The 17,038-nt window shown below is 49.8% G+C and overlaps 1 protein-coding gene across 3 annotated transcripts in view; it reads left to right on the top strand.

The window, feature by feature from the left end:
* Positions 1-11,676: 11,676 nt before the first annotated feature.
* ATL2 (atlastin GTPase 2) overlaps positions 11,677-17,038 on the top strand; it is a 109,888-nt gene continuing 104,526 nt past the window's right edge. Inside the window, exon 1 of one of the 3 annotated variants that reach the window (XM_088477371.1) lies at positions 11,677-11,868. In XM_088477371.1, the coding sequence (XP_088333497.1) occupies positions 11,787-11,868 (82 nt within the window). In that variant the 5' untranslated portion in view covers positions 11,677-11,786. Of the gene's footprint in view, positions 11,895-17,038 lie in introns of all 3 variants that reach the window. The other 2 variants (XM_088477372.1, XM_088477373.1) reach the window with 2 other exon arrangements.

The following is a 17,038-nucleotide window of genomic DNA, read 5'->3' as shown; positions in this document are numbered from 1 at the left end:
AGCATATAGAGGACCAGCAATCACAGTAAGCTATTAAATGCGGCAGTAGGCCCATCCTGCCTGAGCTGAATGTTTTTATTTTAGATGTGTGCACCATTCCAGAGCATAAGAGCAATTCCAGGAGTCTGGGGGAGCAGCAGAATAACCCAGCACTGCCAACCCTCCAACATGACCCATTCCATTAGGTACAAAACACTCTGCTCCTGGACTTCCCACCTAATGTATGATTGCAGTCACCTGTGCTGAACTAGGTAATTGATGAGACAGGTATTTCAGCACAGGTGTCTGCAATCATACATTAAGAGGGACGTACAGGAGCAGAGTATTTTGTACCTAATGGAACGGGTCAGGTTGGAGGGTCTGGCACTGCCCTGAACATATATGTACATATTGGGCTCTATAGCAGCACATCCCTAACGGTGAATGTTTTCCAGATCTCCTAGTTGGTGCACAGGTGTACTTATTACTGACTGATACATGTTAAAAGATACACAGGTGGTGCTAAATATTTCATTTGTGATACTGTGAAGAACATGCAGCACTAGTAAAATTCTATTACATTACTATTTCTATTGTGGTCTTTGTGTGGGCTGGGGAGGGGGGTTTCCAGGTGGACTGAAATCCCCCATGTGTTTGCCTATGGAACTGTGTGGTAAAAATTGCTATTTGCGTCTATGAGGAGAGCTCCACCCAGCTGAGAATGAGACCCATTATAAGTAAAACACAGTACAACTTATATAACAGGGCGATGTAGTGAAGGCCCAAAACAAATCACATTTGAGTACATTTCTGGGTTGCACCATTTACATGACATTACCTTTCTGGTAGCACCTTACTATTAAATAAGAGGGAGGATATTGTTTGAAAAATGTTTACCTGTATTGCCGATAAATTGGCTAATTTTACAAAATAAAATTTGTACTTATTTAATCTTAATTCTACATCACTTCACATACAGTTCTACATAGCTTCACTTTTTGCAGTCTATAGCCAATATAATGAATGTACATCTTATTCAAATAAAACAAATAAAATGTACAATATAATATTGTAATAAGTGCACATTAATGCAAAACCCAAGAATAATTTTGATGACACATTCAAAGAATGTTGGATGCAGTAGTTGTGACTAACGTATGTAAACATTGACATCAGTATCTAGGTCATAAGAAAGTTAGTATAAACATGAATAAACTATACATGGGCAGAAGGAATACCTAATTCAAAGACAGCGCCAGGTTCAAAAAGCCATGATCAGGTTCCACAGCGAGAATTCTATTAATGGAAATGACACAGGTGCAGGTTCACTTCTGAGTCACTTAGGCAACACTTATATAGTAACAGCAGTATTGAGCTGCTGGTAGGCTCAATATTGCTGTTAGTCAGAGAAGACTGAGGGACTTATGTAATAGGGTGAGACTTGCAGCCGCTGCAGGAATTCCTGCGAATCATATCGTATTTTTAAAGCAGCAATCATTTTAAAGGCGAAACCAATTTAGTTTTGCCTTTAAAATGATTGCCACTTTAAAAATATGGGTAAACTCGCAGGAGTTCCCGCAGCGGCTGAGTATTTACTGACATATACCGTGATTTACTGCTAACTGGATGCCAGAGTAGGGTGCCGAGATAAGATTACAGAGATGAGGGTGAAATAGGAAATCACTGAGACTAGGAAGGGAAAGTAAAGTTTGTATCTAGTTCTGGGTAAGATTTGACCTCTCATGGAGGAAAAGAACAGTAGTTGAACAATGTCCCCTACAACTGCATGTGTGAAGGGTCATCATTCAGCTCAGACATTCCGAAGCCCAAAGCTGCTGTTCATTCTGGCTCTAATCATTGCAGTACATGTGTGCCAAAACTCAGGGGCTTCTTAAGAGAGGAGGGGGACCGTGTGCATTCCCTGTCAAGCTAGCGCTGCTGGCCGGTCACCACATCATCAGTAGATTGTGCTCAGAGGGTACTGCGCATGCGCAGATCGCCGGGGAAATGACGCGGATGCCATTTTTCTGGTGACTGCCTCACAGCGCATGTGCAAAACGATGGAAAATGGCTGTGGCTGCCATTTTCCAGCATTTTGAGCAGCGCTGAGAGACCCGACACAGGAGAGGTAAGTTTAAATAATATGCGTGTAGGGTGTGGGGTGCGGGCCCCCCTGGATCCAGGGGCCCGTGTACACCGCACACCCTGCACCATTTATGGATACGCCCCTGCCAAAACTGCTTGCTGCCAATTCGATGTGGTGATTGTGTAGACATCACAATGCATGGTAAGCCTGAAGTCCTGTGGTTGGCAAAATAACTGTGACAGCAATGTTGTAATATGCTAACATAATTACATTACAAACCCCAAAATTAATTTTCACTGTGTATAAAAGTGAAAGTCGCACCCCTTGCACCTATGGTAGTTACCCCCATGGTTCCAACCCTTTTCACTTCTTCTCCAATGCCAAAACTTAGTGTTTGTAACATACTGTAGCAATCTGTTAAACCGTAGCTAACCCTCAGGAGCCTAACACTTTTTTCTTTTAACCCAGTTGCACCAATGATCGCAATGAGGTACTGCCTTTATAACTCCATTTATATACCTATTGTTTTCTTTTTCTTGAGTGCCAGTAGTCCAACTATATCATGTTTTACCAAAATGTGGTATAGGCCTTCTTCACAGTGGTGGAACTCCTGGAGACAATGGAGTCATTTTCCGCCGGGCGCCAGCCCTGAAGGGGGCACCTGGCTCCATTGTCATCCGGCCACTGCAGAGGAGGAGCTGCATGGAGGAGCGCCGCTGATCGGCGCTCCACCTCCAGTGGCGTAACTACGGAGGATGCAAGGGGTGCGGCCGCACCCTCCATTTGCCGGGCGCCCGCTGAGTGTTACCAGCGGGCGCCTGCTCCTTCTTTCCTCCCTGCCCCCGGCGCCAGTGGCAGCCGGAGCTCACTACTGAGCTCCGGGTCCCGCAGTGCACTATGGGAGTGACGACATGACGTCACTCCCATAGTTCCGCAGAGCGGACGCCGGGGACGGACGGCAGCAGGCACTGGAGCGGGGTTGAAGGTAAGTTTTTTAAATCTTGCCTCCAGGCACCTGGGATGAAGTTACGCCACTGCTTCTTCAAATGCCTATTTGACTTTCAGATTTTTGTCTCTTGGCTCGGCATTGCTATTCAGCAATCCTGTTCTCGTTCTTAGTGACTTTTACTGTCTAATGGATAGCCTGATGGCATGCTGAACTTCATAACATGATATCTTCAGTGGATGGATACCAGTACACACAAATATGGCAACTTAAAAGATGTTGTTTGATGTCTTCATCAGGAGCTTCTTCTACTTTTAATATTATATACTCCTCTCACACATGAGCTTTTTGGCTTTAGGACAAATGATGTTTAGAGAGGCTTGGCAGAAATATTGCATGCATACATATTTCATTCACTGTACATCTTTTTTGCTTAAAATAATATGCTCTATATAGAAGTGCAGTTAGGACCAGTTCAATCATTAGGTGAGAAGTGAAATCTCCAGCCGGCCCTCCCACAGCATATTTGCCCTCCATCAGGACACCTCCACTCTTGGGCTTCTCATATTGCTGCTTCAGGAGGCAGAACAAGATAAACCAAAAAAAGCTTGTGCAGCAAAGTGGTTAGCATTGGTGCCTCAAAGCACTGGAGGCATGGGTTCAATTTTGACCAGGTTGCCATCAGTGTAAACGTTTTCTATGTTCTCCCTTTGTTTATGTCACCACCAGGGCAGTGAGGAGTCGGAGTCAGAGGCACTTACCTATCCAGACGTTCTGGCGAGGTCCTTTTGGCGGGGGTTCAGGCACATGGAGGTCATGCTACAGGGGTCTGGAGGCATAGTGTCCTGGCTGCAAGTGTGAGTATTGCACACTTTGGCATCGCTGCAGCGTGACATGGGTGCCGCCATCTTGGATGTGGTCAGGTGACTCCTTTCAACCAATCCAGGCAGAGCATTCCGGGAGTCCTAGCAACCAATCCTGCACTTCCTCCGGGTATTTAAGGACTGATCTGCAGTCCTTTCATTGCCAGTGCAACGTTATTCCCAGCCTAGCTGGGTGTTAAGCTGACCACACACATAGCGATATTTTTGACACATTGGAACGACAGATCGTGTAAAATATGGCCAAATCCTGAGTAAATTTGTGAGTCCCCACTCACGATGCGTGTCCCCGCTGGTCGCACATCGCACCGTCAGATCTGCCATGCAGTAGGGCAGATCTGACAATCTAGGACACGATGCACTGAGAAAGTCTGGATGCAGGAGAGATCGTTTGAAGATTGGACACCAAATTGTGTGGAGATCGTGTGCAGAGCTACTGGGGAGAGTGCATATCTCCCTGTGTGTGGCCAGCTTTAGTTCTCTGAGCTCCCTGCTATTCCTTGTTGTTATTATTATTATTATCGTTTATTTATATGGCGCCACAAGTGTTCCGCAGCGCCTTACAAAGTACAAAAACAAATTGTATACAAGTGACTTACAGAACAATACAATACAGGACATGGATAATATATATTGCTACATTAGCGACCATATCACCCAGATAAGCAACAGACCATAAGCAACCAAGTGTTAGGTGCCCTAGTGGTGAGTAAGAAGTAAATTACACTATAGTAAGGAGAAGCACAAGAGGGTAGATGGCCCTGCTCATGAGAGCTTACATTCTAAAAAGATGGGGGAAGACAACTGGGTTGACACAGATGGGGACGAAGGAGCATGTAGCAAGGAGTTAGAATGATAGCTGGAAGGCTTTGATGAAGTAGTGGGTCTTGAGAGCCCGTTTGAAGGATTGCAAACAGGTGGAGAGTCTGATGGGGAGTGGGAGAGAGTTCCAGAGGTGGGGAGCAGTGCGGGCAAAATCTTGGAGGCGGGAGTGGGAGGAAGTAATCAGCTGGCATGAAAGGCGGCGTGCATTAGTTGAGCGAAGAGGGCGGAGAGGAGCGTGAAGGGAGATGAGATCAGAGATGTATATGGGAGAAGATTGGGTGAGGGCTTTGTGAGCGAGCGTGAGAACCTTAAATTGGGTTCTAAAAGGGAAGGGGAGCCAGTGGAGAGCTTGTAGGAGAGGGGAGGCAGATGTAGAGCATTTGGAGAGGAAGATAAGCCGTGCAGCAGCATTAAGGATAGACTGGAGAGGAGAGAGATGGGATTTGGGGAGGCCAGATAGGAGGAGGTTACAATAGTCCAATCTGGAGATGACCAGTGAGTGTATGAGGGTTTTAGTAGCATCCTGGGTGAGATAGGGTCTGATCTTAGAAATATTTTTAAGATGGAAACGACAGGACTGTGAAAGGTTCTGGATATGTGGTTGGAAGGAAAGGGATGAGTCCAAGATAACTCCAAGACAGCGCACCTTGGGACTAGATGAGCTAGTTATTCCATCAATTGATAAAGAAATAGTGGGAAGTGAGGTGATGTGGGAGGGTGGGAAGATGATCAGCTCTGTCTTAGACATATTAAGTTTAAGAAATCGCTGGGATATCCAGGAAGAGACAGCAGAGAGACAGTTGGAGATACGAGTCAGAAGAGAGGGGGAGAGATCAGGGGAGGAAAGGTAGATTTGAGTATCATCAGCATAGAGATGATAATGGAGGTCAAAAGAGCTGATGAGTTCACCTAGAGAGGAAGTATAGAGGGAGAATAGGAGAGGACCAAGAACAGAACCTTGGGGAACACCTACTGTAAGAGGCTGTGGGGGGGAAGAGGAGTCGTGAGAGGAAACTGAGAAAGATCGGTCAGAGTGGTAGGATGACAGCCAGGAGAGGGCAGTTTCACGTAGACCAAGGGAGTGAAGGATATTCAGCAGGAGAGGGTGGTCCACAGTGTCAAAAGCAGCAGAGAGATCAAGGAGAATGAGAAGAGAGTAGTGGCCTTGGGATTTGGCAGCAAGGAGGTCATTGCTGACTTTTGTGAGGGCAGTTTCAGTGGAGTGGAGAGAACGGAAGCCAGACTGAAAAGGGTCGAGGGAGTGGGAGGAGAGAAAAGTGGTAAGGCGGTTGTAGACAATCCGCTCAAGGAGTTTGGAGGCAAAGGGAAGGGGAGAGATGGGTCGGTAGTTAGAAAGAAGGTTAGGATCAAGGGTAGGTTTTTTAAGAATGGGGGAGACAAGGGCATGTTTGACTCCTGCTGAGTCTCACATATAGTATACTGCTCCAGGTTCCAGCCTCCCAGACACTCTGCATACCAGCGGTACTACTCCCTACTACCACCCCCAGAGCAGGGCTGCCTACCCTCCCGATAGACGGGTGCAGTCCCGGACCCCCCGGAGGGCAGGCAAGCCTCCCAGCTGCCGCCAGTCCCCCCCCCCCGGACCCCCGCAATTACCTGTTAATCCCCCGCAGCGGGGGGGGCTGGTGACGCGATTCACGCTGTATCACGTCATTTTGTCCCCCCCGCTTCACAATGCCTGGGGGCAGGGCCAATGTGACGCGATCGCGTAGCCCCGCCCTGTCACGCCCACAAATGTCATAGGCCTGGCCATGCCCCCTTCTTGCCGGCCACGCTCCCTGCCCTGCTGATCTAGTTGCTCCCTCCCAGAAGGAGCAGCCAGATAGTCGGCAAGTATGCCCCAGAGGGGGCCCTGCTTAGGCTATCCTGACAGTTTGTGATCCTCCTGGACGTCCCAGTTACCTGTTGGGTGTATCCGCAGTCTGCTCCGGGTGTATCTCGTCTCCAGCGTCTATTCTTCATCAGTGGGCCATCCATGAGCAGCACACATCTCAGACCAGCGTCCTTTCAATATCAGACATCTGCTCCTATAAACTCCCCTGAATCCACCCTGGTTTCATCTCCGCAAGTACTTAACCCACTTGTGACAGTTTACATGTTATTTTCCCAGAGGTCAGTTTTCCTTCCACAATCATACATGATTGGTTAATTGTTTTAATTCAAATCTATTTGTCCATATGATAGGCAATATAGACTGTAAGAGACTGAATAATAAAATATTCTTGTAAAATAAGAACACGGGCCAGTCAGTTAAAGAACAGGGATGATCATCGGTTGGTGAAACCATTGATGGCCATCCACTGCATAGTTGGGCAACATCATTGGCCACTTGCTAAATAGCCATCGATGGTAAGACCACTGATGGCCATTCCTAGGTCATATAGGGCAACATATGCACCACAGAGTTGCAGCACAATTAGGAGAAGTTGCATGGGGCAGTCAGGGCTCAACCCCATCCAATGGGAGCTGAGTGATGTGTCTCCTGTGTGCCCCCATTTACACTGAAATGATAGTCGGCTAACTAGTTGTATTTCTCCTGCCAGTTGTTTTCCAGTGTGTGGGAGCAAATTGTTATTTATTAACAGTTTCTTATATAGCACAGCATATTCCGTTGCGCTTTACAAATGGAAACATTAATAAAACGCTGGGTAGTAACAGACAGACATAAAGGTAAGAGGGCCCTGCTAGCAAGCTTACAATCTATAGGGAAATAGGTGTTGATACACAAGGATAGGTGTTACATATTGCAAATTGGTCCAGCCAGATTGCAGATGTTATTGGTGAGCTGTATGATCCAGTCACACAGGAAAGGTGGCCTAGGGTTAGGAGAATGTGAAAGAGACAATTGGCCACATTCAATTAGGCAGCGAAAAGCCGTTATCGGCGATAATTTATCGCCGTTTTGACTTTTCCCCATATTCAATTTACAAGACTTTTCGCAGGTGTGAAAAGTCTTTGGCAAAAATTGGGGATAACTTTTCAGCTATGATTAGGTGGCGATAAAAAGTGCAGAATTGGTGTTTTGGGGTACAAAGTAAAAAAAAAAGTACCCTACACCCCTTGTAATGTCCCCTAAAGGTATTCTGTGTAAAAAAAATTAAAAAGTTCAACAGGATACCCCCAAAAATGTACTTTCATTTTGGGGGCAGAAAAAAAAAAAAGTTGGGTGACAAACTTATAAACTAGCTAAATAGACTATGGGGGGGTCCCCAAGTATGCGCCAGGTGTTTTTTAGAATGCAGTTGGTTGCAGAAGGTGGATTTTTTATGTTTTTTAAAAGGTAACTTTAGGGACTTAAAAATATGCTTGCACCCATTTTCCTGTACCCCAAATTTGATGGGACTAGTTATTTCTTTTTTTTAAATGTTGCTAAATGCTATTCTTCACCACTTTGTTAGAGACGCATTAAAGCACCTGCAGAGACCATTTAAAAACCCTAAATACCTTTAACAGGACTTTTCGGGGATACCCATAGTGATCCCCAATGTTAGTACATCTTTTGGGGGGTGACAGGCTGATATCCCAAAAAAGTGATAGGACTTTTCGCTACTTACCTTTCCGCCGGGTCCCGTTTTTGCCGACTCCAAATTGAATACGTGGATACGCGGGCACGCGCCCAATACTTTATCCCCAAGAAAACCTGTGATTATTGAATTCGGCCCAATGTGTGATATGTGTATACTATAGGAAGGGAGTTTGTTAGGGTTCGTACACACCTATAGATATATTATTATCCTTTATTTATATGGCGCCACAAGTCTTCCGCAGCGCCTTACATAGTACATAGAACTAATAAGTGAACAAGAACAAGTAACTTACAGTACATTACAGTGCAGGACAAGGGCATGACTTATATACATTGCTGAAATAGTGATTAAAGCACTCACAATAAGCTGCTGGGAGTTGGCAGTCCCGTGTTAGGTGCCCTAATGGGGAGTAGAGAGTAGAAGAAATTGTAAAAAGAAGCACATGAGGGAAGATGTCCCTGCTCATGAGAGCTTACATTCTAAGGGGAGGGGCAGACAGACAGGCGTGACACAGAAGGGGAAGATAGGAAGGAAAGAGCATGAGGTGGGTTAGGATGAGTGCTGAAAGGCCTTGATGAAGTAGTGAAGGGTCTTGAGAGCCCGTTTGAAGATTTGTAGAGAGGTGGAGAGTCTATCTGTCCAATCTGTCTGGGGGGGGGGGAGGAAAATCTGGTAATGTATGGGAGCAAATAACAATAGAAATTTGCTCCCAAACACTAGCAAAACAGACCAGATTTTCCTTCCCACCAGACAGATTGGACAGATATATCTATAGGCGTGTAAGAGGTGAATTTTCAGGGAACGTTTCAATGTCTGGAGACTAGCGTAAAGTCTTATTGTGCGTGGGAGGGCATTCCACATGGTGGGTGCAGCCCCGAAAAAAGTCCTGTAACCATGCATGGGTGAGAGACACAGATGGCCAATTACCTTTTGCTCCCGTCTCCCACACAGCTGCCTCCTCAGCCCAGCACACAGCAGCAGGTGCAAGGCTGGGGAGGGAGGCTATCCAGTGGTAATGGACAGGGGAGAAGTGTTACTAAAGGGTGGGGAAAGCACAGTGGCGTAACTTCATCCCAGGTACCCGGAGGCAAGATAAATGTTGGTGCCCCCCCCCAAACTAAAATATACCACCCCCCAGCACCTATGCCAGTCCCAGCTGCCGCCGCCCCCCTTATGCAGTTCCTTTTATATAATGCCACCAGTAGTGGTCCGCCTATGTAGTGCTCCCCAGTAATGGTCCCCCTATGCAGTACATCCAGTAGTGAGCCCCTTGTAGTTGCCCCCAGTAGTGAGGCCCCTGTAGTTGCCCCCAGTAGTGAGGCCCCTGTAGTTGCCCCCAGTAGTGAGGCCCCTGTAGTTGCCCCCAGTAGTGAGGCCCCTGTAGTTGCCCCCAGTAGTGAGCCCCTGTAGTTGCCCCCAGTAGTAGAGCACCCTGTAGTTGCCCCTAGTAGGCCCCTGTAGTTGTACCCACCGCGTGCACACACGAAAAAAATAAACAAACACTTACCTTTATCCCCGCTCCAATGCTGCTGCCGTCCATCCCTGGCGTCCGCTCCTCGGCACTATGGGAGTCACGTCATTACGTCACTCCCATGACGTTATGACGTCACTCCCATAGTACACTGCGGGACCCGGAAGACGGAGGGAGCTCCGTCGTCCGGCTGCCGCCGGGGGTTTGAATAGGAGCCGGGCGCCTGCTGGTAACACACTCAGCGGGCGTCCGGCAAATGGAGGGTGCATGGGGTGCGAGCGCACCCCTTGCACCCTCCGTAGTTACGCCAATGGAGGTGGAGCGCCAATCAGCGGCGCTCCTTCCCCATGCAGCTCCCGTGGACAATGGAGCCAGGTGCCCCCTTCAGGGCTGACGCCCGGCGGCAAATGACTCCATTGTCTCTGGGAGTTCCGCCACTGGGAAAGCGTGACCTGAGTGGGACAGCCAGAAATCCGGCACGTAAGCTGCAACAGTTTTAACATGATCTAAAGCGGCCCATACACAGTGCAATAAAGTAGCCAATCCGACTGGTGCGATTTGGTAGCTATATTGCACTGTGTATGGGCATGATGTTGGGCTGACCCGTGGGGCCGTACATCGCAACCCCTGACCTTACTGCAGGATCAGTCAATCAGGGGATGCGATGTGCGAACCCATGCAGCGCTATGCGGGTGATATGTCGGATCCCCCGTCACCTTGCACCGTGTATGGCCCGCATTACAGCACAAGTGTGGCAGGGCATGCTGGGATGTGTAGTTCCACAGCAGCTGGAGTGCCACAGGTTGCCCACCTCTGTACCAGATAAATGATAGGTAGAAGGCAGGGCATTCCTAGAGAGGAGGGGGGCCCGTGTCCAGTCTCCGACACGGGCCCCCTCCTGTCCGCCCGGCAGCGCAGAGTCTATAGTGTATGCACAGATCACCGGGAAAATAGCCGCGACGGCCATTTTCCCCTGAACTGCGCAATACGCAAACAACGGGAAAACATACCTCCCAACATGACCCTCTCCACGAGGGACACAATGCTCTGGTCCTGGACCTCCCTGGTAATTTATGATTGCTGGCGGCTCCAGAGGTGGGGCTGCAGCACAGTCCAAAATTCAAATAGGGGAGTCACACCACCTGCCAGTGAGTCCCAGCCAGTGATGTTTGGCAGCGTGTGAAATGACAGTTGGTGTGGCTCCCCTATTTGAATTTTGAACTGCGCTGCAGCCCCACCTCTTACCAGGGAAGTCCAGGACCAGAGCATTGTGTCCCTCCTGGAGAGGGTCATGTTGGGAGGTATGGGAAAATGGCCGCCGTGGCCATTTTCCAGTCGTTTTACAGCGCCGGACGCCATCGCCGACGTGGGACTCCGGAGAGGTAATATTATGGGTGCAGGGTGTGCGGTGCGGGGCCCCCCTGGACCCAGGGGCCCGTGCTCCCCGCACCCATTCTAGTTACGCCCCTGGTAGAAGCTGATTGGTTGCTATGGGCAACTTCTCCTTTAGAAGGTTTGATACATTTGCCCCTACATGTGGAGTGACACACCATCCTGAGGGAGTACTACCAATTAATCAGCGAAGTGTAGACGGTGATTTGTTCTGAAACCAGGAGACAACACGAATGTAAAGGGTTCTGAAACCCCTGTGTCCTTGAGTAAAGGGCACTACAATGCTGCCATAGTAGACACCAGCAGCGCATATCTAGTAGTGTGCCACTAGCATACCTTTCAAAATAATTTCGTACACAAGTTCCCAGAGCACAATGCTCAAATGCATACGCTCCACTAGCTGCCACTGCCAGAGGAAGTGCTTGAGGTGATGCCTATATATTGCACTGGGAATGTGCGCCAGCGACCTGACCCCAGCAGCTCCATATTTAACATCAGTCAAGTCCGTGAGACTCAGCGCCGGGCAGGCTGCAGTGCGCATGCGCGGGAGGTGGGCCGGCTGCTGGTCCCGGGTCCGGGCTCCGTGAGTATCTCCGACTGCAGAGTGGGCGTGACGTCACCGTAGTGGGCGGGGCCAATTTCAAAACCAAGAGCCAAGATGGCGGAGAGGGGATCTCTGAGGAATCGGAATCGAGTGGATTCGAAGAAAAGCTGGGACATGAATCATGTTGACGGGCCAGGTACGAGCTCTTCTAGCGGAGAACGGGTGAGCGGTACCAGCGGCTGACGGGGACAGGGCGGCTGGTTAGGTTACGGCTGCTGTGTACGGGGGACACCGGGACGCTGCTGCTGCGCGCGGCCGTATCGAACGTTAGTGACTATGACTGGGCTGACAGCGGGCGGGGGGCAGCGCAAACCCCGGTGTCCCACCGCCTCCTGCTTCTCCAGTGCCTACCCTGGGACATGCATGTAACATATACATGGGATGCTGCTGTGTGCCCCCCTCATACCAAGCACTGCAGCTGCTGGTGCCATATGTCACGGTCTATGTGTGTAGACATGTGTACTGTGTATATATAGATGTTATTGGTGACAACTGTTGGCCTTCATATTCACTCACCGTGCCAGGTATTACTATTTGTCCCTGGAAATGTTCCTGCTGTTCAATATTGACCAATTGCACAATAAATACCCCATTCTCTGCATTGTGAATGCAATTCATATGTGTTTTTTTTATTAGCCTTTATAATTTAATATCTAATTAAAAGGAGTAATTAAAATGCAAGTGAATGAACATGATGTGATAGGGAATGCTGTACTCCAAGTTCTGCCAATGAGGTATCTGTGTCATGTGAGCTTGGATGCACTGGCTTAGCAGGAAAATGTCTCTTGGAACTGTTTAAAAAAGTTATTCATTTCTCAATCCTATGTATGCAGTGCTAATTATGGCCTGTAGCGTGTAAGGGCATATTGGCTGCTGTCATACAGCTCAGGGATTGTGTTGTGCATTTCAGTTCTTATGTCTGATGTTTTTTTTCTAAAGATGGAAAGTCACCGACTACTCATGGTGGAGGATAAGTCGGTGACAGCTGCAGTGACCTGGTCTTGGCATCCAGAGTATCTGTATTGCCATATGTTTCTGTCTGTAGAAGAGAGTTCATTCTGTGTCTTTGAATAAATTCTTCAATGCCTTATAATGGCGACAACATATTACTATTAATTGATTGGTGCATATGTTTCTTGGGCTTCTTTACTCATCAATTTGACATTCAATTTTTTTAACATCAATATATATGTATACTAGTTCTATGTACTTGTGTAAATACACAGTACATATACAGTACTCATTTCATTATAATAATTAGGGTTTTTACGGGTGTTTCCAGTGAAAGCCAAAAAAACCTTATCTGATGTTCTGTTTGGTGTCTTGCAGCATTTTGGGGCCTTCCACATACACTTCACCCATATTGAAGTGCATCTAGTTTCTAATGGGGTCTTTCTACTTCAGGGTCCATAGGGGGTCCACAGGGTTGACCTTGGGGTTATAGCTGGAACAGGATCCATGGGCACCACACAGTTAAGCTTTTAGCTCCCAGGATGCACTTGGGTCCTCCTCTATACCCCGCCCCCGAGCCACAGGCACCTCAGTGTAAGCTGGTGCCCGGCCGGAGTCGGTCACCGCGCAGGGGGGCTGCAGGAGCAGCCCCCAGAAGCTTTTTATTTTAAGTTAAATTTTATTTAGTTTTTTAATCTATTTTTACTACAGACGGCAGCGAAGGGCTGTCTGTACAGACGCCCACGCTGCCGCTCTGATCCCCGACTGGCGCCGCGACGCCAGTACTGATCTGTGGATCGCGGCGGGAGGACAGAGTCCGTACTAGCCGGACTCTGTCTACCGCCCAGGACTGCTGCCGGAGTCGCCGGGGATGCAGGTAAGCCGCGCGTCGCTGGCTAGCGGCGGCGCGCGGAATTCCTTAAATGCAGTCCTTTAGCCTCCGGTCCTGGGGACAGACCGGAGGCTGCTGGCAGTGGCGGCGGGCCCCCCCCCATAACCCGTGGGACCACTAGACCACCAGGGATAAGCGGCAAGCGGGAAGCCAGCATCCCTGGGGTTATGGCCAGCCAGGGGAGGAAGCCTTCCCTGTCAGCGGCTCCTCCCCTCAGCTCAGCGCGCCTTTCAGCACGCAGTCTGGCGTCGCTGAGCTGCAGATTCCTCGGCCACTCCTCCTCTGAGGTCTCCAGCGGCCATTTTCCCACAGTGGCAGCGCAGATCTCAGGGAGCACGCGGACCGGTCCCCCTGTGTACCTCTCCCCTGATTAAGGACAGCGTACACAGCACTATAGCCCTCCCAGACACTGAATCTGGGCAGGTTGATTGTAGTGTAAAGGTGCAGTGAGTATATCTTCCTGCATGGTATGTGACTTTTTGCTAGTGCTGCCTGTCTGTGTTTATTTTCCGCTTACTGTCAGCTTATACCTATCCCTTTACTTCTCCTACAAGCCCTGCAGGTGTGTGGGGGAGGGGCGTTTCTACTGACCTCACTTATATAGATCACGTATTTGTGAGGTCCGTCACATACAGTAGTGTGCTACTCAGTGCCATATTGTGGGCTGTTGTTCAGCACACCGGTGAGTGCGTTTCACTTCTACCCTGGTGCCAGATATATAATATATTCTGTCATGTCAGACGAGGAGGTTGAGCGCTCAGTGGCTCCGGTGTTGGCCTCCTGCGGACGCTGTTCTGCAGGAGTAGATAGGGAGGATTTGTCACAGGATGGCCTGTGTAGTCGATGCCAGGTGGCTCCTGGCCCATCCAGACCTTCTCTGGTGCAGGAACCACCGTGGGCGATGTTTTCTCAAGTGCTGGTGTCTATTGCGGACCGTCTGTCGGTCCCGACTGCTCTCCCTACTAGGGCGGTGCCCCAGCCGACCATCCCCCATTCCCCGGGTGTCCCGCAGTTATTGCGGAGTCCTCCTGGGTCTCAATCAGTTGGTCCCTATGCGGGGTTGCCTATGTATATACAGGCTTCCCCTGTGCCGCAGCAGCCTGTGGTACCTTTTCAGGCCCCTATGGCGACGCCTCCACCATGGGTGGATGTGCTCTCCAACTCCGTGCAAAATTTGGCGGCCGCTTCCTCGGCTTTTCAGTCAATGTTGCAGACTGACATGCCTTCTAGGATTTCTAAACGCCCACTCATGACACGGGCTGCTCAGGTATCGGACTCAGAGGGTTCCTCAGATGATGGGGAGGTCCCTGATGACACTGACTCGGACGCCTCGGTCCAGGAAATGGATACCAAGTCGTCCATTAATGTGCGAGCACTAGTGAGGGCGGTGCGAGCTATTCTTCTTATAGAGGATGAGGCACCGGTTCCTAGGTCGAAGTTTCCTAGTTTCAAAAAAACTAAGGTGGCTTCTGCGGTGTTTCCCCTGTCGGATCAGTTGACGGATCATATGGCGGTAGCTTGGCAGGCGCCCAGTAAGAGATTCCTTCCTCAGAAGCGGTTGGCTTCTAATTACCCCTTCCCTGAGGCACATTGTAAAAAATGGGAAACTCCACCGGCGGTGGATTCCCATGTCACCCGTTTAACTCGGGGCGCCACCTTACCATTACCGTCGATATCCTCGCTGAAGGATCCCACGGACAGGAAAGTTGAGACTTGCTTAAAGTCTATTTACTCCCTCTCCGGGGCGGTGGCCCGACCGTCCATGGCCATTTCCTGGGTGGCCAAGGCCATTGAGGGGTGGGCCAATGCATTGGAAGATACCTTCCCGGACGACGCTCCGGATGTCCAGCGGGCGTTGTTGGGACAAATGAGGGACGCTGCTTCTTACATTGGAGAAGCTTCTTTAGATGCTAGTCTGCTGACCTCGCGGCTATCGGCTGCAGCGGTGTCTGCCCGCCGATCCTTATGGTTGCGGTCCTGGAGAGCGGACTCTGATTCAAAGAAAGGTCTGGAGGCCTTACCTTTCAATGGGGAATTACTATTTGGTCCGGACTTGGACAAAATAGTGGACACCCTGGCTAAATCCAAGTCGGCCTTCCTCCCTTCGGCGGCACTGCCTGCTAAAGTTCGGAGTTCGGCTTTTCGTTCCTTTCGGGTTCAGGGTAAGGCGAAAGGTCAGTCCTTCCCAAGACAGTCTGCGAGTAAGACGGCCTCTAAACCCAAGAAGCAAGCCTGGAGTGCTCGGCGCCCTTCTTCCAAGCAGGAAGATAAACCTGCGGCCTGATGGGACGGGCCTCCCTCTGGGGGACCTCAGAGTGGGAGGCCGACTTCTTCTATTTGCCCAGTGCTGGCACAATACCACCACGGATGCCTGGGTTCGAGAAGTGGTCTCCCAGGGGTACGCCCTGTCTTTTCGGCACAGACCACCCCACCAGTTTTTCTGCACAAGTCCTTCTCAGAACAAGACCAAGGCGTTACAGGTTCAGGAGGCTATAGAGTCCTTGCTGAAAGCAGGGGTCATTGTTCCCGTTCCTCTATCACAACGAGGGACGGGGTATTATTCGTCTCTGTTTCTGGAGCAGAAACCCAATGGTTCTCATCGCCCTATCCTCAACTTGAAGTCTCTGAACAAATTCCTCAGAGTTCCCAAGTTCAGGATGGAAACGTTACGTTCCATCATTCTGGCGATGGAACCGGGGGATTACATGGTGTCCCTGGACATCCAGGACGCCTACCTCCATGTTCTGATAGCATCTTCACACCAGCGGTATCTGAGGTTCGCTATCCTTCAACACCACTATCAGTTCCAGGCGCTACCCTTTGGTCTCTCCACGGCACCGAGGGTGTTCACGAAGATTATGGCGGTCATGGCCGCACATCTTCGGAACCAGAATGTACGGCTGCTGCCGTACCTGGACGACCTCCTGTTGCTGGCGAGCTCCCCGGAGGTACTGCTTCAAAATCTCCACCTGACGATCGCTTGCCTGCAAGCGCACGGGTGGTTGATAAATTGGAAAAAGTCCTCTCTGATTCCATCACAGCGGATGGTTCATTTGGGAGCCCTGCTGGATTCGCGTCAGCAAAGGATCTTCCTGACTCCGGAGAAGGTCGCCTCACTACAGCTGCGGATACGCAGTTGCCTGAGCCGTTGCCGCCTGTCGGTCCATTCGGCTATGAGAGTTCTGGGGTCCATGGTGTCGACATTCGACATGGTGGAATTTGCCCAGTTCCATTCCCGGCCCCTGCAAGGGCTGATTCTATCAGAATGGAACGGGTTACCTCACCGGATCCGCTCTCAGGTGCTGGTGTTGTCTCCGGACGTTCGGCTATCTTTGGCTTGGTGGCTTCAGACTGCTCACCCGGTCGATGGGCGCCCATTTTGGATCCCGGACTGGGTCCTGCTCACGACGGATGCCAGTCTCCGGGGTTGGGGGGCAGTGACCGGCTCTTTGTCGCTTCAGGG

The sequence above is a fragment of the Taudactylus pleione genome, unplaced genomic scaffold (genome assembly GCF_031769625.1).
Source record: "Taudactylus pleione unplaced genomic scaffold, aTauple2 ptg000201l, whole genome shotgun sequence".
Taxonomy (NCBI): domain Eukaryota; kingdom Metazoa; phylum Chordata; class Amphibia; order Anura; family Myobatrachidae; genus Taudactylus; species Taudactylus pleione.
The sequence above is the reverse complement of the archived record's forward strand: the minus strand, read 5'-3'. Positions and strand labels throughout refer to the sequence as shown.